The 24,705-nt window shown below is 43.3% G+C and overlaps 1 protein-coding gene across 1 annotated transcript in view; it reads right to left on the bottom strand.

The window, feature by feature from the left end:
• LOC124712344 (hemicentin-2-like) overlaps nucleotides 1-24,705 on the bottom strand; it is a 479,653-nt gene that overhangs the window by 48,177 nt on the left and 406,771 nt on the right. Inside the window, exon 9 of the mRNA XM_047242640.1 lies at nucleotides 3,753-4,046. Within this exon, the coding sequence (XP_047098596.1) occupies nucleotides 3,753-4,046 (294 nt within the window). The remainder of the gene's footprint in view (nucleotides 1-3,752; nucleotides 4,047-24,705) is intronic.

Genomic DNA, 24,705 nt, shown 5'->3' with positions numbered 1-24,705 from the left:
GAACGAAGTGCTCGAATTAAGAAGGGTGTAAGACAAGGCTGTAGACTTTCGCCCCTACTCTTCAATCTGTACATCGAGGAAGCAATGATGGAAATAAAAGAAAGGTTCAGCAGTGGAATTAAAATACAAGGTGGAAGGATATCAATGATACGATTCGCTGATGACATTACTATCCTGAGTGAAAGTGAAGAAGAATTAAATGATCTGCCGAACGGAATGAACAGTCTAATGAGTACACAGTATGGTTTCAGAGTAAATCGGAGAAAGACGAAGGTAATGAGAAGTAGTAGAAATGAGAACAGCGAGAAACTTAACATCAGGATTGATGCTCACGAAGTCAATGAAGTTAAGGAATTCTGCTACCTAGGCAGTAAAATAACCAACGACGGACGGAGCAAGGAGGACATCAAAAGCAGACTCGCTATGGCACAAAAGGCATTTCTGGCCAAGAGAAGTCTACTAATATCAAATACCGGCCTTAATTTGAGGAAGAAATTTCTGAGGATGTACGTCTGGAGTACAGCATTGTATGGTACTGAAACATGGACTGTGGGAAAACCGGAAAAGGAGAGAATCGAAGCATTTGAGATGTGGTGCTATAGAGGTATATTGAAAATTAGGTGGACTGATAAGGTAAGGAATGAGGAGATTCTACACAGAATCGGAGAGGAAAGGAATATGTGGAAAACACTGATAAGGAGAAGGGACAGGATGATAGGACATCTGCTAAGACATGAGGGAATGACTTCCATGGTACTAGAGGGAGCTGTAGAGGGCAAAAACTGTAGAGGAAGACAGAGATTGGAATACGTCAAGCAAATAATTGAGGACGTAGGTTGCAAGTGCTACTCTGAGATGAAGAGGTTAGCACAAGAATGGAATTCGTGGCGGGCCGCATCAAACCAGTCAGTAGACTGATGACCAAAAAAAAAAAAATTACTGGCACCATGGCTCAGTTTTTGTACAGAGGCTATTTGTTGAGTCCATGCCACGTTGAGTTGTTGCACTATACCGGAAAAAGGAGGTCCGACACGGTACTAGTAGGTATCCCATCACTTTCCTCATCTCGATGTAATATGCAATTTTCTGTTTAAAGTCCCCTCATGGAAATAATGCGTGCTCAAACTTAAGACTTTTATAGCAAGGAAGTTCTAAGTGTGAAGGCAGTGGAACTGGGCATATCTTTAAGCATAGGACAGCAGCGTAACTGCTCCTCCTTACGACTGTACATCTTCACCTCTCCTGCAGTCCGGTAGCCTGGAGTCCCAACACACTAGATTGCCCTCCATCCTTGAGACCGCCGTTTTCGTTCTCACAGTAATTTGAATCTTCTACTGCCTATCTGACCATGAAGCCCCTTTGCGTACCAGCTGGCATACCACACGTCTAACACATCCTACTCATCAGTCCATTCACTCATACACATCCCACATCTTTTTCCTTATAATATTGTTTCCGATACTTCAGTCATCCCAATCGTTGCCCACAACAACCACAATATCCCTTATAATTGTCTTTATAATGAAATTTAGTGTACAAGTCGTCATATTATTGTAAATGTCACTTATTTTACCTTCTTAACTTTACTACTAAGTAAATCATTAAGAAAAAGATTTCACTAGAAAAAACTGTGCGAAATTTTTAAGTAAAGTAGAGGACAGCTATGGGAGACAACGAACAAAAGAGGAACAAGCATGTACAAAGGATGGTAAATGGCCATTGCAGGAATTGGAAAATCGAAGATCAGGACAAATTTGCAAGTAAGACAAGAATACAGTTTGTATTGGATTTTTTTTAAATTATGTATACGACATGTCGAGGCAACGGATAAATATATTAAAATTTTATACATATGACTTGGATTCATTCTATTATATATCTGTTTGCTGACGATATAACTGTGATTGCTGGTAGCGAGAACACTCTTACAAACATCTACCGGTATTTTATGCCCAGCACATAAGTTAGACAATCTATAGTATCCTCAACGAAACGATTTTCGTGATCAGGAGCCAATTCCTAGCAAAATAATAATACTGTAAATGATCCGAAAAAGAGACAGTAAAGTCGTTCAGCTTGTTAAGAAGTAGTGACTCGTTCATGAGAAAATTAAAAGGAACGAACAGCAGACAAAGAGAGCGCTGTGAATCATGGGCTGCACTGCTTCCACTCATACTAGCGGTCATGGGAATTCTTCCGGCGACAGCCACAAAACAATAAGCACCGTGAACGGTCATATAGTTCCGAACCAACAGTTAGTTTAGTTCAGTGCCTTAAGCCAGCATTCCGACTTAACAGTCATTATTAATGGTCTTCAATATAATTTTCATTCATAGTAAAGATTTGAAAGACTGTCATGAGACAGCAAAGTACAGCAAAACATAAATAAAAGAGACGCGTTACGAAGGAATTATCCGAGTGAGACCGAAATCAGTAGATACGTTTTACGTGCAGAAACAGATAAAGGATTACAGTATCAAAATAACTGGATGATTTATTCAACAAAAAGAGTTTCACATATTGAGCGCGTCAATAACTCGTTCGTCCACCTCCGCCCCTAACTCGTTGGTCAATTCCGCCCCTTATACAAGCAGCTATTTTGTTTGGTATTGATTGATGGAGTTGTTGCATGTCCTTCTGAAGAACGTCGTCCCAAGTTTTATCCAATTTGCACGTTAGTTCGTCAAAATGCTGTGATACTTGCAGGACCTTGCCCATAAGGTTCCAAACGTTCTTAACTGTGAAGAGATCTAGCGACCTTGCTGGCCAAAGTAGGATTTGGTGAGCACGAAGACAAACAGTAGGAAAGCCGCGTGCGGGTGGGAATTATCTTGCTGAAATGTAAGTCCAGGATGTCTTGCTACGAAGGACAACAAAAGAGGGAGTAGAAAATTGTCGACTTAACTGCTGCGCAGTAAGGATGCCGCGTTTGTACATCAAAGAGGTCTCGCTATGGAAATATATGTCACCTCAGACCATCACTGCAGGTTATCGGACCGTATTGCGGGCAACAGTCAGGATAGTATACCAATGCAGTCCGGGGCGTCTTTAGACACGGCTTCGTTGGTCACCGAAGCGGGACAGATCACTCAAGACAATTCTGCTAAATCCAGTGAGATACCCGACCGAAAATGCGTCTTGAGACGCCCCTGAGAGTGGACAATTCCTTCGTGGTGCATTATTGTTGTTGTCTTTGAGTATAAACTAGGTTCTACTGAATTACGTAGAGAACATTAAGCGCCATTACCAAACCGCACTAAAGTTAAGCACTATATTGTAACGTACTCTTAATAGATGTTATTGGGTATTTATTACTGAGGTATCACATTTCTGTTTCAGTGACGCTCTGTCAAACAAGTGTTTAATTCGTAAGAGTAAAATCTGCCACTTTTAAAGAACTACTGTAGTAAAACACCTTTCTGCCACAAGGGACGTTTGGGCTGAAGTAATAGCAGCATTCAGTTGCAAAATTCACGACAAACCACCAGAGCAGTCTTCTTCCTGCTCCAGAAACGTCACAGACCCCTCCTACTTGCTCTCGCCTGGTGCTCACTACGTTTTAAAGCATTCGACTTGGAAACCAGTAATGTCTTTGCCATCTCGTCCGAATACATATCACCGTCGTAAGATATTCAAGATTCCAGTGTTTTGGTGGCTGCCGTGTTACTGCAGTAGACATAGGTTCTAAGAGTAGTTAGTAAGTAACCTAGTAGTACAGTAGAGTAGGAAGTGAAGCGGCCAGCCGGTTGTACCTGCTGCCACTACCTGAAAGACACAAGGCGCCTGCTGCACGCCCACGGCGTTGTCGGCCCAGCAGGACAGCGAGCCGTAGTCCAGGTCGGACTGCACCGTGTAGCGCAGCACAGACTCCGAGCCGTTGCTGGAGAAGCGCTCCGCCGACACCTCCATCGTCTCGCCGGAGTTGTTGAACTTCCAGCGGAAGGCGCGCGCCGGCGGATCGGCGTCCACGTGGCACGCGATGTCCAGCGTCTCCGAGCGTGACGCGCCCACCACCATGATGCGCTCCTGCTGGCACGTCGGCGCGTCTGCAACACCGCCACACCACCGCAGGTCGCGTTACCCTCACAGATCAGGCACAGAAACTTATCTTACTCTGTGACCTTCAATACAACGCCATTAAAAAAAAAAGCTCCAGGTATTTGCATACTATTGAACTGTAGTGTTAGTGATTCAGTTCATTTGTCACGGTCATCGGCGATCAGACTGCTCTCAGAAGGCCGGACTCTACACCATTTGTTTTGACTCTGCAGGCAGCAACTGTGCTGAGTTAATGGTGAACAGCGTTTGTGACATTCGTTCTTGAGTACAAATCACGCCCAATTGACGTGTACGGACTCCAGCTAAACAGCTTCGCCCATTTGAACGAGGTCGCACTGTGGGCCTGCGGGAAGCTGGATCGGCGTATCGACTGACTGCCGCATCTGTTGGCCACAATGTATCGATGATGTGTCAAGAGTGGTCTATGGGTCATTACCAACATCAGAAGAGCGCGTTCTAATTGTCTGCTTAGCACAGAAGGACGCCGAGATCGATGTATTTTATGAGCAGGAATGGTCTACCGAATGTCATCAGGGAAGAAATCCGGACACATGTTGCGTCTACTGTGTTATCAGGGCCATTGGGAACAGTCTGCTTACAGCAGGGTAAAGGTCACCTGTGCCTCAAGCCAGGCTGCCGCTGATACCACAACACCGACAAATACGGCTAGTCTGGTGTCGCGAAAGAGTTGATTGGAGAGTGTGGAACGACACTCTGTTGGTTCCAGTGTTCTGTCTGTGTGCGAGTTATGCGAGTGATGAACTTACACGAGGTTTTTATGATCAGCGGCCTATTAAAGAGCGCATTCGTCCACGACAAATAAGTCGCATCCCAGGACTCATGAAGTAGAAAATGTTGGGGGGGGGGGGCGGCATCAGTTAGAAACTCGCGGCGTATTTGGTGTTTCTACAGGATAAAGCAACGAGTACCAACTACAATGACCGGCTATTATCCCCATGCTACTACCACTTCTTCGACAGGAAGGCGACGTGCATTTACTGCAGGACCATGTACGTCCACATACAGCGACTGCCCTGGCCAACAAGATCACCAAATCTCTCGCGAATTGAATACGCACGGGACATGATGAAGCGGGAACTTACTCGTCCTGCAGGTCCTGCAAGAGCCACTGCCGATCTGCAACAAAAGGTGCAAGATGCTTGGGACAGTCTATCCCAGGACGTTTATCATCGATGGCATACAAGAAAACACGCCTGGGTTATCAACAGATGGGGGCACACTGTGTATTGATGCGACTCTTTGCGTATCCTTTACTGTGTCATGTGTTTTAGATGGTCTGAATTTGTTATAAAATACCTACAATGATGATCTACCTGTTACCTCACGTGTGAACAAAATAATCTAGTCCTTAAGGACGTCGCTTTTTTTCCAGCTGTGTACAAAAAATATCGTTTTCTAGGTCCATACGAACGGAATGTTGGAAGATTTGTGTTCTTCCGCTATGTGTGTCTAAAGCACACTGTACACTGCTTTGAGAGAGTTGTCCAACTAAGCAGTGGTCTCCTGTTATTCCATCCACTAAGTGTGTCTACTGTAAACTGTTTTGGAGCAGCTGTTCAGCTTAGCGAGATGTTTGTCCACTGCGTTGTAACGTTATGAGCTCTTTTCGTGAAGAGAAGCATCCAATACATCTCGTGGGAGGAAAAACTGGCCACCGCCACTTGTATATCCATGTGAAATCTGTCCTCAAAGGCGACATTGGGGACGTAAATGCCTTCGTCGTCAAGACGCCGAAACACAATGGAGTCAGATGCAGCGGCTTGCGACGCAGCCTGTTCTCTCTTTCGGCCTAAAGTACGCTACTAAGGGCCTAGATACGAACTGTCAAATTAGATTACAACTGACATTTGATAAAAAAATTAGTAATAAAGACTTGAGGCAGCTGGCACATGTGACGGATTCTGATTGGTCAACACAACCACTGACTGGTTGATCATGCCCCAAGATGAAGTCTGCGAAGTTGTTAGTTAAAGGGTCCTCGAGAGGAGAAGAAGGGCAGAAATAAGCCTCCAAGTTTGAGTGATTTACTTCGTTGATAAAGCGTGGCAGACCAAACACTTTGCTCGTTTGGCGTTTGTGTCTTTCCCTCAACCATCAGTTCGTGCCCTAGTTAATTATAGAAGAATGTATTATCCTAGGATACAACATGTGCTTCGTAATAGACAATCAAAAGCGTATTTGCGTTCAGTGACACTGTACTTGACGTATGGGTCTTGAATGAGTAGAAATTTCTGTGTGACTGCCTAAGGACATTTGTAGCAATAAGTACCTAATTAAGATGACTTTCATATACTCATTTCCAGCTGGTTATCCAGTGGTGACCCTGGATTTTCAGCAATTTCTTCTGAAGATGTGTACGTACAATATGCAGAGTTTTGTGTTTGTCCGTTGTGCAGCAGGGCACAGAGATGGCAGATTCGAATGTTTGGGTTGGAGACAGAAGTGCTAGGGCAATATAAACTCCATCTCGGTCTCTTAGATTCCTAAGGTGACGGAATTCTGCACGCACTAGCTTTGCTATTCCACAGCGTTGTACTTTATTAGTTCATATGTGGATTTCCAATCGAGGTACTGCCATAAAAGACCCCAATACATCCAAACTTTTCGTCACAGTGCGCATACAGCAAACTGTTTTGAATCAGTTTTCCAATAGCGGTAGAGAGCTTTCCTTCCACTACGTGTCCCTAAGATGGTAATCATCAAATCTAAGATAGTCTCTGGCATCACATGCTTTAGTATGCATGGTCTTGTTGGAGGCGCTATTCTATTTCCTTCCTCCAATTTTTGAACTGACGTACTCAGCCAGTTATAGAGGCACCTACGATTTAACGTAGATTCCGAATCACTGTGTATCTCTGTCAACAGACATGTCCAGAGATGAAAGATGTGGTGACATACAAAAATCCTTTCATCAACTGAGGATCGAACCTAGGTGTACATACGGCAAACTATCTTTAATCAGTCGTACAGCTAATCTGAAGTGAGATTTTCTTCTATTACGGAAACGTACCTTGAATTAGTTGTCAAACAGAGTGATAGTGACCATTCTCTCCCCTACGTGTGCCTCCTGCAAACTTTTTAGGATCAAAAAATGTGAGATGCTTTCAGGCAGAAGCTACAGATCCAACAGACAGAACGTGAGAGGGATAAGACAATGGTGTAACTATCGTATGCTCGCATTATATCGAACCAAATCGGTAGAAACTTGACTCGGAGTAATAATAGGTGGATTTTCAAGTCACATGTGAAAGCGTGTGCTCTATCAGGTACAGTGTGAGCTAAGTTAGGGCTCTGTGGACCAGATGTCTAACGTATTCCATGATAATACAATAAGGTTTACAGCAAACACACTGCGTGGGCAGTCGAAGGAAGTGCCAGGAGCATAGGAGACACTCCGAACCGAAGCAAACAACAAAAATCTGCCGTTGCGGAACGCTGCATAGCTGCAGAGGACTTTGTGAAACGTGAACCGATTAAAGTGTTACGACATACCTCGTAGTTTTAGTATTGCGCTCTAAGGAAGGCTGCTAAAATACGAGTGGCCGGCGGTCTGAGTAGTACAGTGCATTCCTGCTCTGTAAAGCTAGGGACCCAGTTGTTCACAAACTCACAACGTCGCCCGAGAGCGACTTTCGCGCACTACGAGGATGGCATTAGCCCTAAGGCACCGGAGTTGGCGCCCAGCGTTCGGCGATCGCGCCCCCTCTCCTGTGGTTTCTGTATGATAAATTTCTGACTGAATTCTACATCTACATCTACATCCATACTCCACAAGCCACCTGACGGTGTGTGGCGGAGGGTACCTTGAGTACCTCTATCGGTTCTCCCTTCTGTTCCAGTCTCGTATTGTTCGTGGAAAGAAGGATTGTCGGTATGCCTCTGTGTGGGCTCTAATCTCTCTGATTTTATCCTCATGGTGTCTTCGCGAGATATACGTAGGAGGGAGCAATATACTGCTTGACTCCTCGGTGAAGGTATGTTCTCGAAACTTCAACAAAAGCCCGTACCGAGCTACTGAGCGTCTCTCCTGCAGAGCCTTCCATCTCCGTAACGCTTTCGCGATTACTAAATGATCCTGTAACGAAGCGCGCTGCTCTCCGTTGGATCTTCTCTATCTCCTCCATCAACCCCATCTGGTACGGATCCCACACTGCTGAGCAGTATTCAAGCAGTGAGCGAACAAGCGTACTGTAACCTACTTCCTTTGTTTTCGGATTGCATTTCCTTAGGATTCTTCCACTGAATCTCAGTCTGGCATCTGTCTTACCGACGATCAACTTTATATGATCATTCCCTTTTAAATCACTCCTAATGCGTACTCCCAGATAATTTATGGAATTAACTGCTTCCAGTTGCTGACCTGCTATATTGTAGCTAAATGATAGGGGATCTTTCTTTCTATGTATTCGCAGCAATTATACTTGTCTACATTGAGATTCAATTGCCATTCCCTGCACCGTGCGTCAATTCGCTGCAGATCCTCCTACATTTCAGTACAATTTTCCATTGTTACAACCTCTCGATATACCACAGCATCATCTGCAAAAAGCCTCAGTGAACTTCCGATGTCATCCACAATGTCATTTATGTATATTGTGAATAGCAACGGTCCTACGACACTCCCCTGCGGCACACCTGAAATCACTCTTACTTCGGAGGACTTCTCTCCATTGAAAATGACATGCTGCATTCTGTTATCTAGGAACTCTGCAATCCAATCACACAATTGGTCTGATAGTCCATATGCTCTTTGTTCATTAAACGACTGTGGGGAACTGTATCGAGTCCGAAGCTCGTGGTCGTGCGGTAGCGTTCTCGCTTCACACGCCCGGGTTCCCGGGTTCGATTCCCGGAGGGGTCAGGGGTTTTCTCTGCCTCGTGATGAGTGGGTGTTGTGTGATGGCCTTAGGTTAGTTAGGTTTAAGTAGTTCTAAGTTCTAGGGGACTGATGACCATAGATGTTAAGACCCATAATGCTCAGAGCCATTTGAACCATTTTTGAACTGTATCGAACGCCTTGCGGAAGTCAAGAAACACAGCATCTACCTGGGAACCCGTGTCTATGGCCCTCTGAGTCTCGTGGACGAATAGCGCGTTGGGTTTCACACGTCTTTTTCGAAACCCATGCTGATTCCTACAGAGTAGATTTCTAGTCTCCAGTAAAGTCACTATACTCGAACATAATACGTGTTTCAAAATTCTACAAGTGACAGACGTTAGAGATATAGGTCTATAGTTCTGCACATCTGTCCGACGTCCCTTCTTGAAAACGGGGATGACCTGTGCACTTTTGCAATCCTTTGGAACGCTACGCTCTGCTAGAGACCTATGGTAGACCGCTGCAAGAAGAGGGGCAAGTTCCTTCGCGTACTCTGTGTAAAAACGAACTGGTATCCCATCAAGTCCAGCGGCCTTTCCTCTTTTGAGCGATTTTGTTTCTCTACCCCTCTGTCGTCTATTTCGATATCTACCATTTTGTCATCTGTCCTCGAGAATCGGCGTCACGTCGCTAGTGAAACATCAGTTGACAGTCCTCTCCGAATTTTCACGATTAACCCTTTTGGTACGTACACGGATGTCTTTTTATCAATGACGAAAGGAACCTAGAAAGAGAATTACAGGCACACACAAAGCAGTGAGTCACCACCTTAATAAACTCCGGCCAGTTCCAAGTACCTCTCGAACCAGCTAAAGCAAATGCTAATATGGTTAGTGATTATCAAATACAGAGATTTAATAAAAAAAATTGTTCGCCCATGTGTGCGTTTTTATTCATCTATTCCGGGCACTTTCCGTACGAACTTGTGTATTTTTGAGCCGGAGTATGAATGCAAAGTACTTCGCAGGGCAACCAAATCACGGAATGCCCTTACCTGGAAGCAGGAGCACGAGAAGGCCTGCTATAACGGGAACAAGAGAGCCGACGAATCAGCGGGAATTTAGCCGCCACTTCAGACAACCCTCATTGTGAGACGAGTGGTAATGTTGCGCTGCGAGCAGACTCGGCTGGCTCGGGTTAATTGCCACTCACCACGGCAGCCCTGCACACGAAGCCACTGCGGACAAACCAGTGCTCGGAACATACTGACTGGCCGGCGAATGAGCTCCATACTAATTCGGAGTGATTGTCTGTTGCCCTTCAAAGGAGAACGAACTACGGACACTTCTGTATATCCAAAGAGTTAGCATGCAGAGAAACGAGATAGCCGTACGCTTAATAAATTGTACGTGGAAAATAACTAAAGCAATAAACCATAAAAGCAATCTTTGTTCCTATATTCCACTGTAAAAGTCCTATTTTACCGCCATTTCCCTGAATTTGCTAGTTCTATGCTGACTCCAGTGGGTAGCTAGACCCATCATGTCTCCGTCTTTGCTGATAACGCAAGAACGCCATCCGGTGAACGAAAACCCTACATCTATAGGGGAACTCGGGACAGAACGGGATAGCGGGGCACAATAGGAAATTGCTCTTTTCTAGACTGCACAGCGCAGCAACCTGCTATATGGGCATGTAATTATTTCTCCGAATGGAAGAGAAGTCAGGGCAGCCATTTTGATTTAGTTTGAAGTGAATTGTTGTCCGTCGCGTTACCGCTCGCGTTGTTCTAAAGTTTGGTGAATTTCAACGCCCGGTAAGCTGTTAATTGAATACCATAAAATGACACATTCCCTTAAAGTGCATGGCATTTATTATACTTTAACTATTTAATGTGTTTAAATACGTCAGTTATTACACTCCGTAAAAGTTGTTAACCTCAAAAGTGTTCCTGGGGCGGAACGGGATGGGGCAGAATGGGATAGTGTCCCGTTCTGCCCCGTCATATTTTGATGCAAGTAGAAAGCAATCAATATTGTTTTTTCTTTCCCCCTTGCTGTTGCAGACGGTGCGAGCGTACATGAAAAAGACTGATAGACAGTAACGTGACGTAAAAGCGATGGTAATGGCAGTTTCAGCCGTTTCATCTTCCCATTTTTAAAAGCATCTGAGCAGTTCAACGTACCGAAATCAACATTGGAAAGATATGTGCGTAAAGCTACGAGTAATCCTGGCTACATAATTGACATATCAGATGAGAAATTTAAACAGGTGTTCACTGCAGAACAAGAACATGAGCTGGTAACATAGCTCAAGTCAATGGAAAGCAGACGTTTTGGTCTAACAATCAAAGACCTCAAGTCACTAGCCTATCAACTAGCCGAAATAAATGGCTTACCACACAGATTTGCAACCAAAATTGTCAAGCTGCACAAGACTGGTTTAAAGGATTTATTACGAGGCATCCTACACTGTCTATTCGCAAGCCAGAAAATTCTTCTGGTGCTCGAGCAATGGGATTAAACAAAGTAGCAATTTCACAGTTTAACTCTCTACTCAATAATGTTATTGATAAGTGCAAGCTGACTGTTGACAAAATTTTCAACTGTGATGAAAGTGGCTTGACAGTTAATCCTTAAAGTCAGTCGAAAATAATAGCACTCAAGGGAAAAAGGCAAGTCTGAGTGGTAACATCTTCAGAACGTGGAGAAACCGTTACAGCAGTCATCTGCATGTCGGCATCTGGGTTATACATGCCGCCCATGCTTATCTTTCCAAGGAAGAAGAAAAAACAAGAATTTGAGCTTGGATTGCCTCCAGGAGGCGAATTGTTTCTAGTATGGTTTAGAAAGTTTGTGGGATTTTCTAAGGCCACGAAAGAATCACCTGTGCTTCTAATTGTTCATGTACATTCAACTCACACTAAAAACCTGTAGCTGCTTGATATGGCTAGAGACAATGGTGTAGTCCTCCTTTGTTTAGCGCCACACACTTCACATAAATTACAACCTCTGGACGTTACGTTTTTCAAGCCCCTGAGTTGTTATTACAGTGAAGAGATAAAAAATGGCTACGGAGCCATCCCGGAAAAGTTCACACTTTTCCAACTATCATCGCTATTTGGGGCCGCGTTTTCAAGTGCTGCAACGATGCCGACGGCTATAAATCGCTTTAAGAGACCTGGAATATGGCCGTCTGACCTGAATGTGTTTTCAGACTCAGACTACCTCCCATCAGCGCCAACAGATATTCAGTTGAAAAACTGCGAATGTCCGACTGCAAACTCTACAGGTGGACAATCTAACACATTGATTACAGGCTCTCCAGTGTCTACTGAACCTGCCACTAACAGGCCTACGACTAAGACTGACCAAGGCTCAATCATTGACCCCCAGCCTGGATGTTCACGGATGCCAGACTCTCCCAACCAGCTATGTTCACCGAAAAACTCAGCTTTCCAGATATCGCCCGAGGCTGTCATTCCAATCCCACTAACCTGTAAAAATACTCGGCGGACTACATGACGAAAAGGAAAAACCGTTGTCTTAACAGATTCTCCTTATAAGAATGAACTGCATGATGCTGTCGCACGTAAAGTAGGCCTACAGAAAGGAGAAGGGTACACAAATATGAACACTGTCAGGACAGAGACGTCATGTGCAATGCATCTTAAGGCAAAAATATCAAACTGTAAACCAAAACAGAGGACATCAAAGACCTTAAGAAAAATAAAAGGAAGAAGATGGTAGTGAAGAGAGAATCAGAGAGAGAGGATGCTGTCTCTACTGTGGGGACTTCTACTCCGTTTTATTGAGGGCTGGGTCCCATGCCAGAGGTGTTTCAAGTGGGCACACAATTCATGTGCTGGAATAGACAGTCGAGATGAAGAGGAAATCCTGATTTGTGACTATTGTCGAAAGAACTAGTAGTTAGTGGTTTGGCGATTATTAAGCATTGTACATTTTTCAGAATGACATTAAAATCTTTTCTTAATTTGAAGAATGACTTTTTAATTGTTTAAATTAGGCTTTCCTTAGTCTGAATTGCCTTTTATCAACATTTTGTCATAGTTTAATACGATATTCGTAATTCAAATTCAACGTTTATGCAATAATTTAACAAAAAATAACCTTATCCCATTCTGCCCCGTGGGTGGGGCGGAACGGGAAATATGTAAGACTTTCTTTGAAAAATTGTAAAAAATGCAAAATGTATTGTTTTAAGTGATTTTAAAATAAGGAACATTAGGTTATAATACAAGGTGTCTTTTTATAACTTTAAGAAGTGTTTCCTTGTGTTCCCTTATTTTATACAAATTGTTAAACATTAAGTATCCTGTTCCGCCCCGAGTTCCCCTACCATTGCATTCCAAGATCTTCAATGGAAAATTACATGGCTATACTTCTACTGTCATTCATTCCGTAAAGCACGCATACATACCACCAATTACTCCCCTACCAGTCCTTAAATTTATTTCTTTGCTCGTTTTGCTATAGGACCACATTGGAACCATGTAATGTACCCTTAAAATAAGTAAATATGGAAATTAATTAATAACAAAGTATACAAGGAGCAATAATGTAATGGGTAGATAACGGATGAAGTGCATGGCCTTCTGTTGGCGATCTAACATTCCGCCAGCCCAGTGATACAGAGCCACACGTGGTCAGTGGCAGCGATAATTGCACTGCAGATAGCTCTACTTTGGGCCGCTGCGGATTGCGACAAAAACGTCAGACAGAGATGGAAATACATACACGCCCCAGAGAGTGAATCATCAGTTTGTACCTCCTAACTGAAGTCTTCTTAATGGCAATTTACTAGACAAATTTAACCTAGTCTTTCTCTACCTGGACTCTGAGTGGGAACTGTCTGAACGTGTGTTCTTAAACGATTGTGGTTTTGTTCACCGCTACTCATTTTGGCGCACATTACTTGCAGTCGTAATGATCGCTCTGTGTCAATGTTTTCTGTTGTCAATTCAGGATTGATCTTGGTATCCAGTCGCTACGTGAATCGCGGACGTAACCTGCCTAGTTTTTCAGGCCACTACATAAAAGAGGAGACGGAGAACGCAAACCGTTCTATCATACTGGGATAGCATGAGTGGAATGGTTATTGCTTTATCAGGGGCAACTTTGGCGCAACTGCGACAACAACAGGAACAACATCACTATCAGTGACGTACGTGAATAACAGGCAAATGGAAAAGGCCGCATTGGCTGTTATTTACGATATAAAAATTAATGTATTCTTACGAGGAACTAAACCCCGCTTGGCCATTGTCCACAATGTACAAATTTCGCGTTTTGACGGTCGAGAGAATCAACACGGTAAGACACCACAACTGTTAAAAGACATAAAGAAACCCACTGCCATTCCACTGCTCAAAAGGCCAGTGTTGAAGTGTGAATTATGATCAGGAGTTGGATAGTGTGGTATTCCTGGCTGTGGCCGCCAGTATTTTATTTTGCTAGAAGCTCGCGTTGATGCAGCTTGATACGCGTGAAATGGTATATGGTACAACAGTGGAGTGAGGTACAAGCGACAGATGGTACAGTATGTACCAGTCCCGTGGGAGAGTGCGCCAATTGTACTGAACTTGCTTCTGTACAGTCAACACATTTGGGTGCTAGGCGCCAAAATGCCTAACTTCTCTTATTAATTATTTATATACTTTTCATTGTATGTAACCCAGTTTTCAGTATAACAATCTCTCATAGTTACCCTACGAGTCTATAGTTTTTGTTTATTACATTTCACTAGTTTTGTGAACGTAAGAGTAACGATATTGCAACGTAGTGCTTTGGACGCCTTGTGATCTCTCATGGTTACCCTACGAGTCTATAGTTTTTGTTTATTACATTTCACTAGTTTTGTGAACGTAAGAGTAACGATATTGCAACGAAGCGCTTCGGACGCCTTGTGATCTCTTTGGCGCGCCTGGGAGACGAAGTACGTCGGCTCCGCTGTTTCTGGCGTTCTAGAGGGACGGAAATGTCGTACTCTGTATCGGAAGTTGGATAAAAAAGTTACCGTACAATTAAGAAAGCTATATCGAGTGTTGCAAAAGAAAGTGTAAATTGTGTGAATAACCAAACAGGATACATTAATGAGAAATGTCACCTACCATTATTGTCAGTACTACAATCTTGCCCTCTGTAGCGCGACTGCTACGGTCGCAGGTTCGAATCCTGCCTTGGGCATGGATGTGTGTGATGTCCTTAGGTTGGTTAGGTTTAAGTAGTTCTAAGTTCTAGGGGACTGATGACCACAGATGTTAAGTCCCATAGTGCTCAGAGCCATTTGCCCTCTGTAGATTCAGAGACAAACCTGGGCAAGTGGCATCCCATAAAAAGCACAACCACAGGTTCGAGAAGGCAGCATAGCAGTCTCCGCCGAAGAAGACCCCACGAGTGACGAGCTGTCTTCTGCGCTGGGGGCACAACTTTAGAATACGACAGGTTGGTGGAAAGAACGGTTAGAGGCTCTTATTCAGTCTCTCCAGATCTCTCTAGCTCCAAGATCAGACTTCCAAAAGGACACATAATATACTAGGCAAGAGACATTTTTGTCCCCAGTTTGATGAAAACTTGACGAACACGGTGCAGAAACTCCCTCTGACCGCCTGGGAGATGACTAGAATAATAGACCCAACGCTCCAGAAAATATTAAGTACGCTGTGCGTGTATCGGTCGACCAGGATACCTGTCCAAAGTTATGGAAACGGCAATATGGCCACAATCATAACACTGAAAAGGGGGGGGGGGGGGGGTACTCCAGTTGTCTACAGGAAAGTCCAGGTATGTGATTCCCAGCATCACATCATCAAGCTATTACACTAGAGGATGAAGGAGTTGGCAAGGCATCGCTTATAAATGAGGTTACAAAAATCATGGGCTAGTGATACGCACATATACAGATGGTGGTAGTGTAGCGTAAACGATACATAAGAGGGTAGTTCATTGAAGGGGAAAAGGTTTCCGACGTGATTGCAGGTGCATGATGGGAATTAAGTGACTTTGAACGCGGAATATTACTTGGAGCAGGACGCACAGGACAAACAATTTCAGAAATCGTTACGGGGTTCAGTATTCCGAGGTCCATAGCGTCAAGAGTGTGCTGAGAATATCACATTTCAGGCACTACCTCTCGCCAAGGATAACGCAGTGGCCGACGGTCTTCATTTAGCCGAGAGCAGCAGGATTTGCGTAGAGCTGTCAGTGCTAACAGACAAGCAACACTGCGTGAAATAACCGCAGATATCAACGTGGAACGCACTACGAGCGTATCCGTTAGTATAGTCAGGCCAAATTTGGCGTTAATGGACTGGCAGCAGACGACTGACGCGAGTGCCTTTGCTAACACATGACATGGCCTGCACCGCCTCTCCTGGTCTCGTGAGCATATTGGTTGGATCATAGACGACTGGAAAACCGTGCCCTAGAGACCATTCCACGTTAATTGGTAAGAGCTGGTGATAGGGGTCGAGCGTGGCGCAGACCCAATAAAGCAGTGGACCGAAGTGCAAGCTTGTGGTGTTCCATAATCGTGTGGCCCGTCTCTATAGGGAATGAACTCGGTCCTTTCGATGTTCGGGTACTTTGAGACCATTTCCAGCCATTCGTGGACGTCATGTTCCAAAACAACGATGGTATTTTTATGGATGACAATGCGCCATGTCGCCGGACCTCAATTGTTCGCGATCGGTTTGAAGACCTGGACAGTTCCAACGTATCGCCCGACATGAATGCCATCGCAAATTTATGGGACATAATCGAAGGATCAGCTTGTGCACAAAACGCTGCACCGGCTACATTTGCGCAATTATGGACGGCTATAGAGGCAACATGGTTCAATATATCTGCAGGGGACTTCCAACGACTAGATGAGCCCATGCCAAGTCGAGTTACTGCACTATGCCAGGCAAAAGATGGTCCGACATGATATTAGAAGATGACGTTTGGCTTTTGTCTCCACAGTGTAGTGGTCGGACATTGACGCCGATCTGGAAGTGCGATCTACACCAGTCTAATATGTGCGAGAAACTAGTCGCAACCACCCGTAATGTTTGTCCCTCCCCTACTCTCAGTTTGTCATGTTACCGTGTCTACATCGACTTCCCAAGCCCGTCCACTGGAAACGCTCCCTACCCATATGTCACACTGATGACCTCAACGACGTCAGCTACTTAAATGGGGTCTAACAACGATCTTCGCCATAGAGAGAGCACCACAAAACATCATATCCTATATTGGCCCCGTGTTTTCAAAGGCTATGGCATAACACATCTGACCACTGCTTTTCATCCTGCGTCGAACTCCGATGTTGAACAGTTGCCCAGAAACATCATCCAGAAGTATACAATTCAGCAAGCCCTGGACACTTACTACCATCGTATAAATTGACTCTGTACACGGCCGTAGTCAATCCAAGATACTGCACGGGGGCATTAACTTCCCAACTAATTTTCTGCGTTTGACCCAGCGAGCCAAGGTGTCGTGGTCACGTTTTTGCTTCCATTCATTTTATGTCACACCTCTAAAACTAAGGTACTCAATTAAATACTTTCTTATTCTTTAATAAATACAAACATTGCTATGTTACGGGTTTTTCCAGTGTTGTGTACTGCATTGTGTTTCGTGTGTATAACCTTATTGTTTCTAGAAATTTTGTTGGTACTTAACTCGTAACAAGTATAAAGATTACAAAATCTCTGTCTTCTACAAAAATTATGTAACATGTCTGAAATTTTCGCATGGTATAAATTTCTGACTGTTTCCCCTCTGCCCCTCTTTCGAGTACATTCGCCGCACATCATAATACACGAAGTTGCTTTAAGCAGCGGAAGAGTCAACACAGCGAGAGCCAACAATGTATTCTCATAATGTTGTATTGTTCCCCATATGCCGTTTTCGGCCTTCTCTACTATTTTTGTTGTGAAGCACGAGGTTGTGTTTCTGTGCATCGTTCGTAAATGTTACACGGAAGCGCCAAAGAAACTGGTATAGGCATGCGCATTCCAATGCAGAGCTATGTAAACAGCAGAAAACGGCCCTGCGGTCGGCAACGCCTTTACAAGACAAGTGTCTGCCGCAGTTCTCAAAACGGTTACTGCTGCTACATTGGCGGGTTATCAAGATTTAAATGCGTTTGAACGTGGTGTTATAGTCGACGCACGAGCGATGGGACACAGCATCTCCGAAGTAGCGCTGAAGTGGGGATTTTTCCTGTACCACTATTTCACGAGTGAACCGTGAATATCAGGAATCCGATAAAACATCACATCTCCGACATCGCTGCCGCCAGAAAAAGATCCTGCAAGAACGGTATCAACGACGACTGAAGAGAATTGTTCAGCGTGACAAAAGTGCTTCCCTTCGGCAAATTGCACCAGATTTCAATTCTGGGCCATCAACAAGTATCAGCGTGCGAAACATTCAACGTAACATTATCGATAAGGGCTTTCGAAGCCGAAGGCCTTCTCGTGTGGCCTTGTTAACTGCATGACACAAAGCTTTTCGCCTCACCTGCGCCCGTCAACACCGAAAATGGACTGTGGGACGTGTGCTGTTGGAGTGATACGGGACCCCTTATATGTCCAGAAACGACTGAGGTTCGTAAACGTCCTGTGTGATCATCTGGATCCATTCATGTTCATTGTGGATTCAGACGGACATGGCCAATTAAAGCAGGACATTGCGAAACCCCACACGTCCATAATTGCTACAGAGTGACTCCAGGAACATTTTCTTTGATTTTAAACACTTCCGCTGGTCACCAGACTCCCCAAGCTTGAATTAAATTGAGCATATCTGGGATGCCTTGCAACGTGCTGTTCAGGAGAGATCTCAACCTCTTCGTATTCTTGGGGATTAATGGGCAGTCAGCCGGATTCACGGTGTCAGTTCCCTTTAGCACTACTGCAGGTATTAGTCGAGTCCACGCCACGTCGTACTGCGGCACTTCTAAATGCTATTGGGGCCTGTACGATATTAGGCAGGTGAACCATTTATTTTGGCCCTTCAGTGTATTTTAAGGCTATTTCGGGGATACTGTTGATTCTTCGGTTAAAAAGTTTTATGGCGAGTAAAATTCTGCATATTTTTAAAACTAAGCACTTGATGCATGGACGATCAAGCTATACATCGTCAATCGTAAACCATCTTGTTCTTGAAAACTGAAGTAGGTTTCCTACCACCAAACACGCGATGTTTGTAAGTGGCCTGAGTTTATTTAATATTTTAACAATTTACCCTGTCCTTAAAACAGAAATTGGTGTTCCTTGACAGTAATTTATATTGTACAATGTTTTCAACTTGCAACTTGTTTCTGATAATACTTCTTTCTAATTTCATTTTCTATACTACTTATTGGTGTATAACAGTGCAATAATGTAACACAGAGACTGTTAAGTACAGTATTGGCACGATTTTCTCAATCGCATCACATTTAAATCTGAACGCTATGTTTGCTCCCATCTAAATAATATGTTGTAGCCTGAAACAGTTTTCACATTTGGAAAAAAATCTTCCAGAGTAATTTTTTTTTATTTCAAAAAAATACTGCGGCACACACAAAATGAAATCTGTCGTATGAAAGTGTAATAACAAAACGTATCAAACTTATTTCAGGTCTGCTTAGAGGCAAAAGTCTAAAAAGTGTCCGAAGTACTGTAAGGTGTCAGGCAAATCCAACACCTTCCATGAAAACCCTGACATGATAGCAAATCCGGCAGTATGTCACATAGCTCCAAATAAATCCTACCATCAAATTAACCAAAGTAATACGATCAACGAGTGAGCAAATGGAATACCACAGACTAACACAAGAACGCTTAAATGCATGTCATACCTTCCCACCGTGAAACAGACGCAGTTTCGAGGGGAGAAACGAGAACAGAAGCCAAGAGCAGAATTGTGTAGGCTAGGAGGCCCTACGATAAGGGACGGACACCCACGTCGCCAGCTGACAGCCAAAACCACCCCCCAGCCCATGTTAAAAGATAGAGTCCTCCAGAAGAACAGTATAGATCTTACGATAACACTTAAAGGGCCACACCAGCTGCAAGTTTTAGCGTGAGACTTTTTCGCATCTCTGTTACATTGCAAACTTTAGAAACATTGCGCCACCACGAAAAGTATAACGTTTCTCATTGGATAGACAGAATTTTTGTAGGCGGAGCTTAAGTTTAACATTGAGACCCTGATTGGTCAGATGAAAACACTGCCTGATAGTTTTTTTTTTTAACCAACTTCGGTGTGTTGTAGTAACAAGAAGTTAGAAAAGAGATGCTTCCGAGACGGCGAGCTGGATTGAGCTGCGCCGGCCGCCGCCCCTGGCGAATACCGACAAGGTAATGAACGCACGCGATGCCGCATTTTCTCTGAGCGCATAAGGCTTCACTCAGAACTGCAGAAGCCTCATCTGTTACATCCCCTTTTTACGTAATACTAGTGTCGATCGTCAATTAAATCTCATGGTGTTCACATTTTGCTACTTGAAGTAAAAATCTGAAACGCGATGATTTTTCTGTTATACAATTATTGAGAAGCCACATCAGCCACTGTAATTTACGACAAGTTAGATAAGTAATTAAAGATAATTGAGCGTCACTGTAGACCATTTTGGTAGTTTTCTCTTTTATGAAACTTAGCTTAAATCTATATTATAGATGTAATATGGCATAGGTCATCCTTCGATCCATTGTAGAACTTGGAAACCCATTCATGGAATATTCGTTCACAGCTTTGTTGAACGCAGTTCGTTTTTATCATCCTGTATTAAAATATTTCCTTTTATCAATGGTGCAATTTATAAACAATGTTTTGTGAGTAGAATAAAATTTCCAGTGGTAAACTTAACTGCTTTTCGACGTTATTTTACCAGTTAACTAAAAATAGGAAAGCCTTGAACCCCTTCCACTAAATTTAGTTAGTATTAAGATTCTTTTACAGGGAGTGCAGTGGAGCTGACGCTGAAATCATTAAGTATTTGATTATGTCATCGCTAGTCTCACTGAACTCTACATGTCATGTTTGGTCTGGCGTCACCTTACCAGCAATAGGTCCCAGATTCAAACTAGTCAATTCCCTAAAAAACACGCTCAGAGCGTCGTTGCGCGAATGTGGTGGGGAGACACGACTTAGAACAAACAGGCACCATGCAGAATGTTAGAGAATGGCGACCCCGCCAGGATGGTAAAATACCATGATTGAAGGTCGACCACATGCCTAACTAGGTCAGAAAAATATCTTGTTGAAAAATTTTAGTAACAACTCTCTCCCCTACTGAGAGTCACTGCTATTGACAGAATCCCAATATATCGACGTGTTACAGCAGAGCCACCTATTTATATTCATGTGATGAGACGTTCATAATTACGCGAGGTACCTGTTAGATGGAGCATGAAACGTGACTCATCTGAAAAGGCCACCTGTCACCCCTCAGTGGACGTGTAGTTGCGGTACTGCCGTGCAAATTCCAACATTCGTCGCCGCCGAACAGCAGTCAGCGTGGATGTAGGAGCCAGACACCTGCTTCGGAGGCCCAAGTGCACCACTGTTTGCTGAACGGTCGTTGAGGAGACGCTGTTGGTAGCAATGTGGTTCATCTGGACGGTCATTTGCTCAACAGCTGCACGTCTGTTCGCCCATACACATCTCCACAGCTGTCGTTCATTCATGTCATCTATGGCCCTAAGGAAAGGCAAACCTACGTTTCTAGCATTTGTAGACTTAGAGAAAGCTATTGACAATGTTGACTGGAATATTCTCTTTCAAATTATGAAGGTGGCAGGGGTAAAATACAGGGAGCGAAAGGCTATTTACAATTTGTACAGAAACCAGATGGCAGTTATAAGGGTCGAGGGACATGACAGGGAAGCAGTGGTTGGGAAGGGAGTGAGACAGGGTTGTAGCCTCTCCCCGATGCTATTCAATCTGTATATTGAGCAAGCAGTAAAGGAAACGAAAGAAAAGTTCGGAATAGGTATTAAAATCCATGGATAAGAAATTAAAAACTTCGAGGTTCGCCGATGACATTGTAATTCTGTCAGAGACAGCAAAGGACTTGGAAGAGCAGTTGAACGGAATGGACAGTGTCTTGAAAGGAGGGTATAAGATGAACATCAACAAAAGCAAAACGAGGATAATGGAATGTAGTCGAATTAAGTCGGGTGATGCTGAGGGAATTAGATTAGGAAATGAGACACTTAAAGTAGTAAAGGAGTTTTGCCATTTGGGGAGAAAAATAACTGATGAAGGTCGAAGTAGAGAGGATATAAAATGTAGACTGATAATGGCAAGGAAACCGTTTCTGAAGAAGAGAAATTTGTTAACATCGAGTATTGCTTTAAGTGTCAGGAAGTCGTTTCTGAAAGTATTTGTATGGAGTGTAGCCATGTATGGAAGTGAAACATGGACAAAAAATAGTTTAGACAAGACGAGAATAGAAGATTTTGAAATGTGGTGCTACAGAAGGATACTGAAGATTAGATGGGTAGATCACATAACTAATAAGGAGGTATTGAATAGAATTGGGGAGAAGAGGAGTTTGTGGCACAACTTGACTAGAAGAAGGGATCGGTTGGTAGGACATGTTCTGAGGCATCAAGGGATCACCAATTTAGTACTGGAGGGCAGCGTGGAGGGTAAAAATCGTAGAGGGAGACCAAGAGATGAATACACTAAGCAGATTCAGAAGGATGTAGGCTGCAGTAGGTACTGGGAGATGAAAAGGCTTGCACAGGATAGAGTAGCATGGAGAGCTGCATCAAACCAGTCTCAGGACTGAAGACTACAACAACAACAACATGGCCCTTGGTGCACCAAAGGTGCTTCTGTGCCGGTTCTGAACAGCACCATGCACAAAATACATATCCCTTTTGGGCGTCACAGAAATCGCTCCGTTTCCGCTTTACGACGACGCTTGCACTGTTTTACTTGTCCCTCGACACGCTTTATATCACCTCCACTGTTAGTGCTGCCAGTGGTTAATGCATGTTGGAGATGAATATAGGTGTTGGTCAAATTATTGGGACTGGACTATTTAGGATGGAGGCAGTCGAAACATATGGCATTGCTAATACTTTTTGCACGGCGTCCTGCTGAATGTGAAAACGGAAATGCACATTTGGGTCAGAAACGTCCAACGAAAATTACGGTTGGTTATGTTGTTGTTATTCCTCTTTAACGTAGTTACATGCCTTATAGCATCCTTCTCTCATTTCCCTACGTTTAATTACGTCGATTTCTGCTACAATTTAATTTTTTCCCATTCTTTTCCTTTCATTGTAAAGTCGTAGATGTTTTCGTTTATTTTCCTTTCCAGTTTCTCTTAGTTCTGTTTCCGCCAGCATTTACGAACCTTTGCGTTATATTCATTTTCCTGTGAGTTTCGTTTCCTTTTGACTAAACGTAAAAAAGCTGTATTCGCTTGAGATGAAATGCTACACAAAAGGCCTACTCGAAGCTTCAGTTTCTTGGTCTTAATTTTCCGAACTTCATGCCACAAATCGTCGAAGCACGGCGTATATAAAATTGTTCCTTGTCACTACCGAGAACTTCATGTAGGACCCAGGAACACAGAGTGATACGTGATGACACAGTTACTGTTGGGGACACGTTTACAAAGCAACATTATGCTTCTTGTTGTTAGATTAATTCTCTCAAACGGAAGTAATACACTACTATTTATACCTAGCTGCTCTGTGTAGTTCGTAAGGCCGCCAGAATTTCCTATTAGCTTCCCCTGATGGACTAAACTGCTTGGGCACAGGTAGACAAAAGCACAGCTTTCAGAGACATTAAAATGCACCTTTATTTCCTTATCTCTTTCCTCCATGCACTACTTTACAAAGTCCGGTTTTCTTTTATTGCAAGCTTGTTTTGTAAGTAAGACCACTTCCTTTAATTTCCCGTTCTACTTACTGGTCAAGAAAAATATGGAGAGCGTTTCTGCAAGAACTAGATAAAGGCAAAAAAATTTTCCGTGTTATGCAGTTAGAGCTACAGTTTCTTTCTCCGCCTTGGGTACAAGCTGAATCTCAGGAAACATTTGTTTTTGACTTCAACGCTTAGCTTCAGATTTGTGAACAGTGAACCGTCTGCGAGAGGACATCCTCTTCGTATTTGTCCCTTGTTATTATGGTATATCACGGAATTTATGTATTTTTTTCAGTTTGACGTGCGAATATCTTCCGTTTTACTTCATCATATTCAACGATACACAAAATTTAAAAGATAAAAACGCCACACAGACGAATGTATGGGAATGGAACGCATTTACTAAATATACTGGATATTTTAACCGTTTTTTTATTTATCATCGAGTTTCTTGAGACACTTACTGAAAGTGTGTAACAGTACTACGATATTTTAGAAGTCAAACTGCTGATTGTCTTAGTATTGTTTCCAGAACAGAGCATAAGAGTTTCCGAAGGATATGTTCTGTTATATCAGTGACCAAATTATTTGTTAGCACGTTATTGTCCAATTTCGTGATCTTTTCTTCCTAGTCGTATCCTACAGGAATTTAGAAATCTAGTCGCATTTGAAGCGACTTATTGCAGTTCATATGAGGGGCTGAAATTGTATTTTCTCCAGGATTCGTTAAATGGCAACGATGTTTCAGTGCGAAAACAGGATGTTATGTATTATTGTTGCCCTTCATATTAAACAAAAAAAGGTGATTACATAAGCCTATCTACGCTGGTGGCGTCAAATTTTATATCGAACAGACATTTAATCACTGTGTCATCATTTCGTGTGTTAATTGCCAGTCGCTTCTGTCTGTGTTCATTTTGC

This window comes from Schistocerca piceifrons, chromosome 8, assembly GCF_021461385.2.
Source record: "Schistocerca piceifrons isolate TAMUIC-IGC-003096 chromosome 8, iqSchPice1.1, whole genome shotgun sequence".
NCBI lineage: Eukaryota > Metazoa > Arthropoda > Insecta > Orthoptera > Acrididae > Schistocerca > Schistocerca piceifrons.
This window is presented reverse-complemented; position numbering and strand designations above follow the sequence as displayed.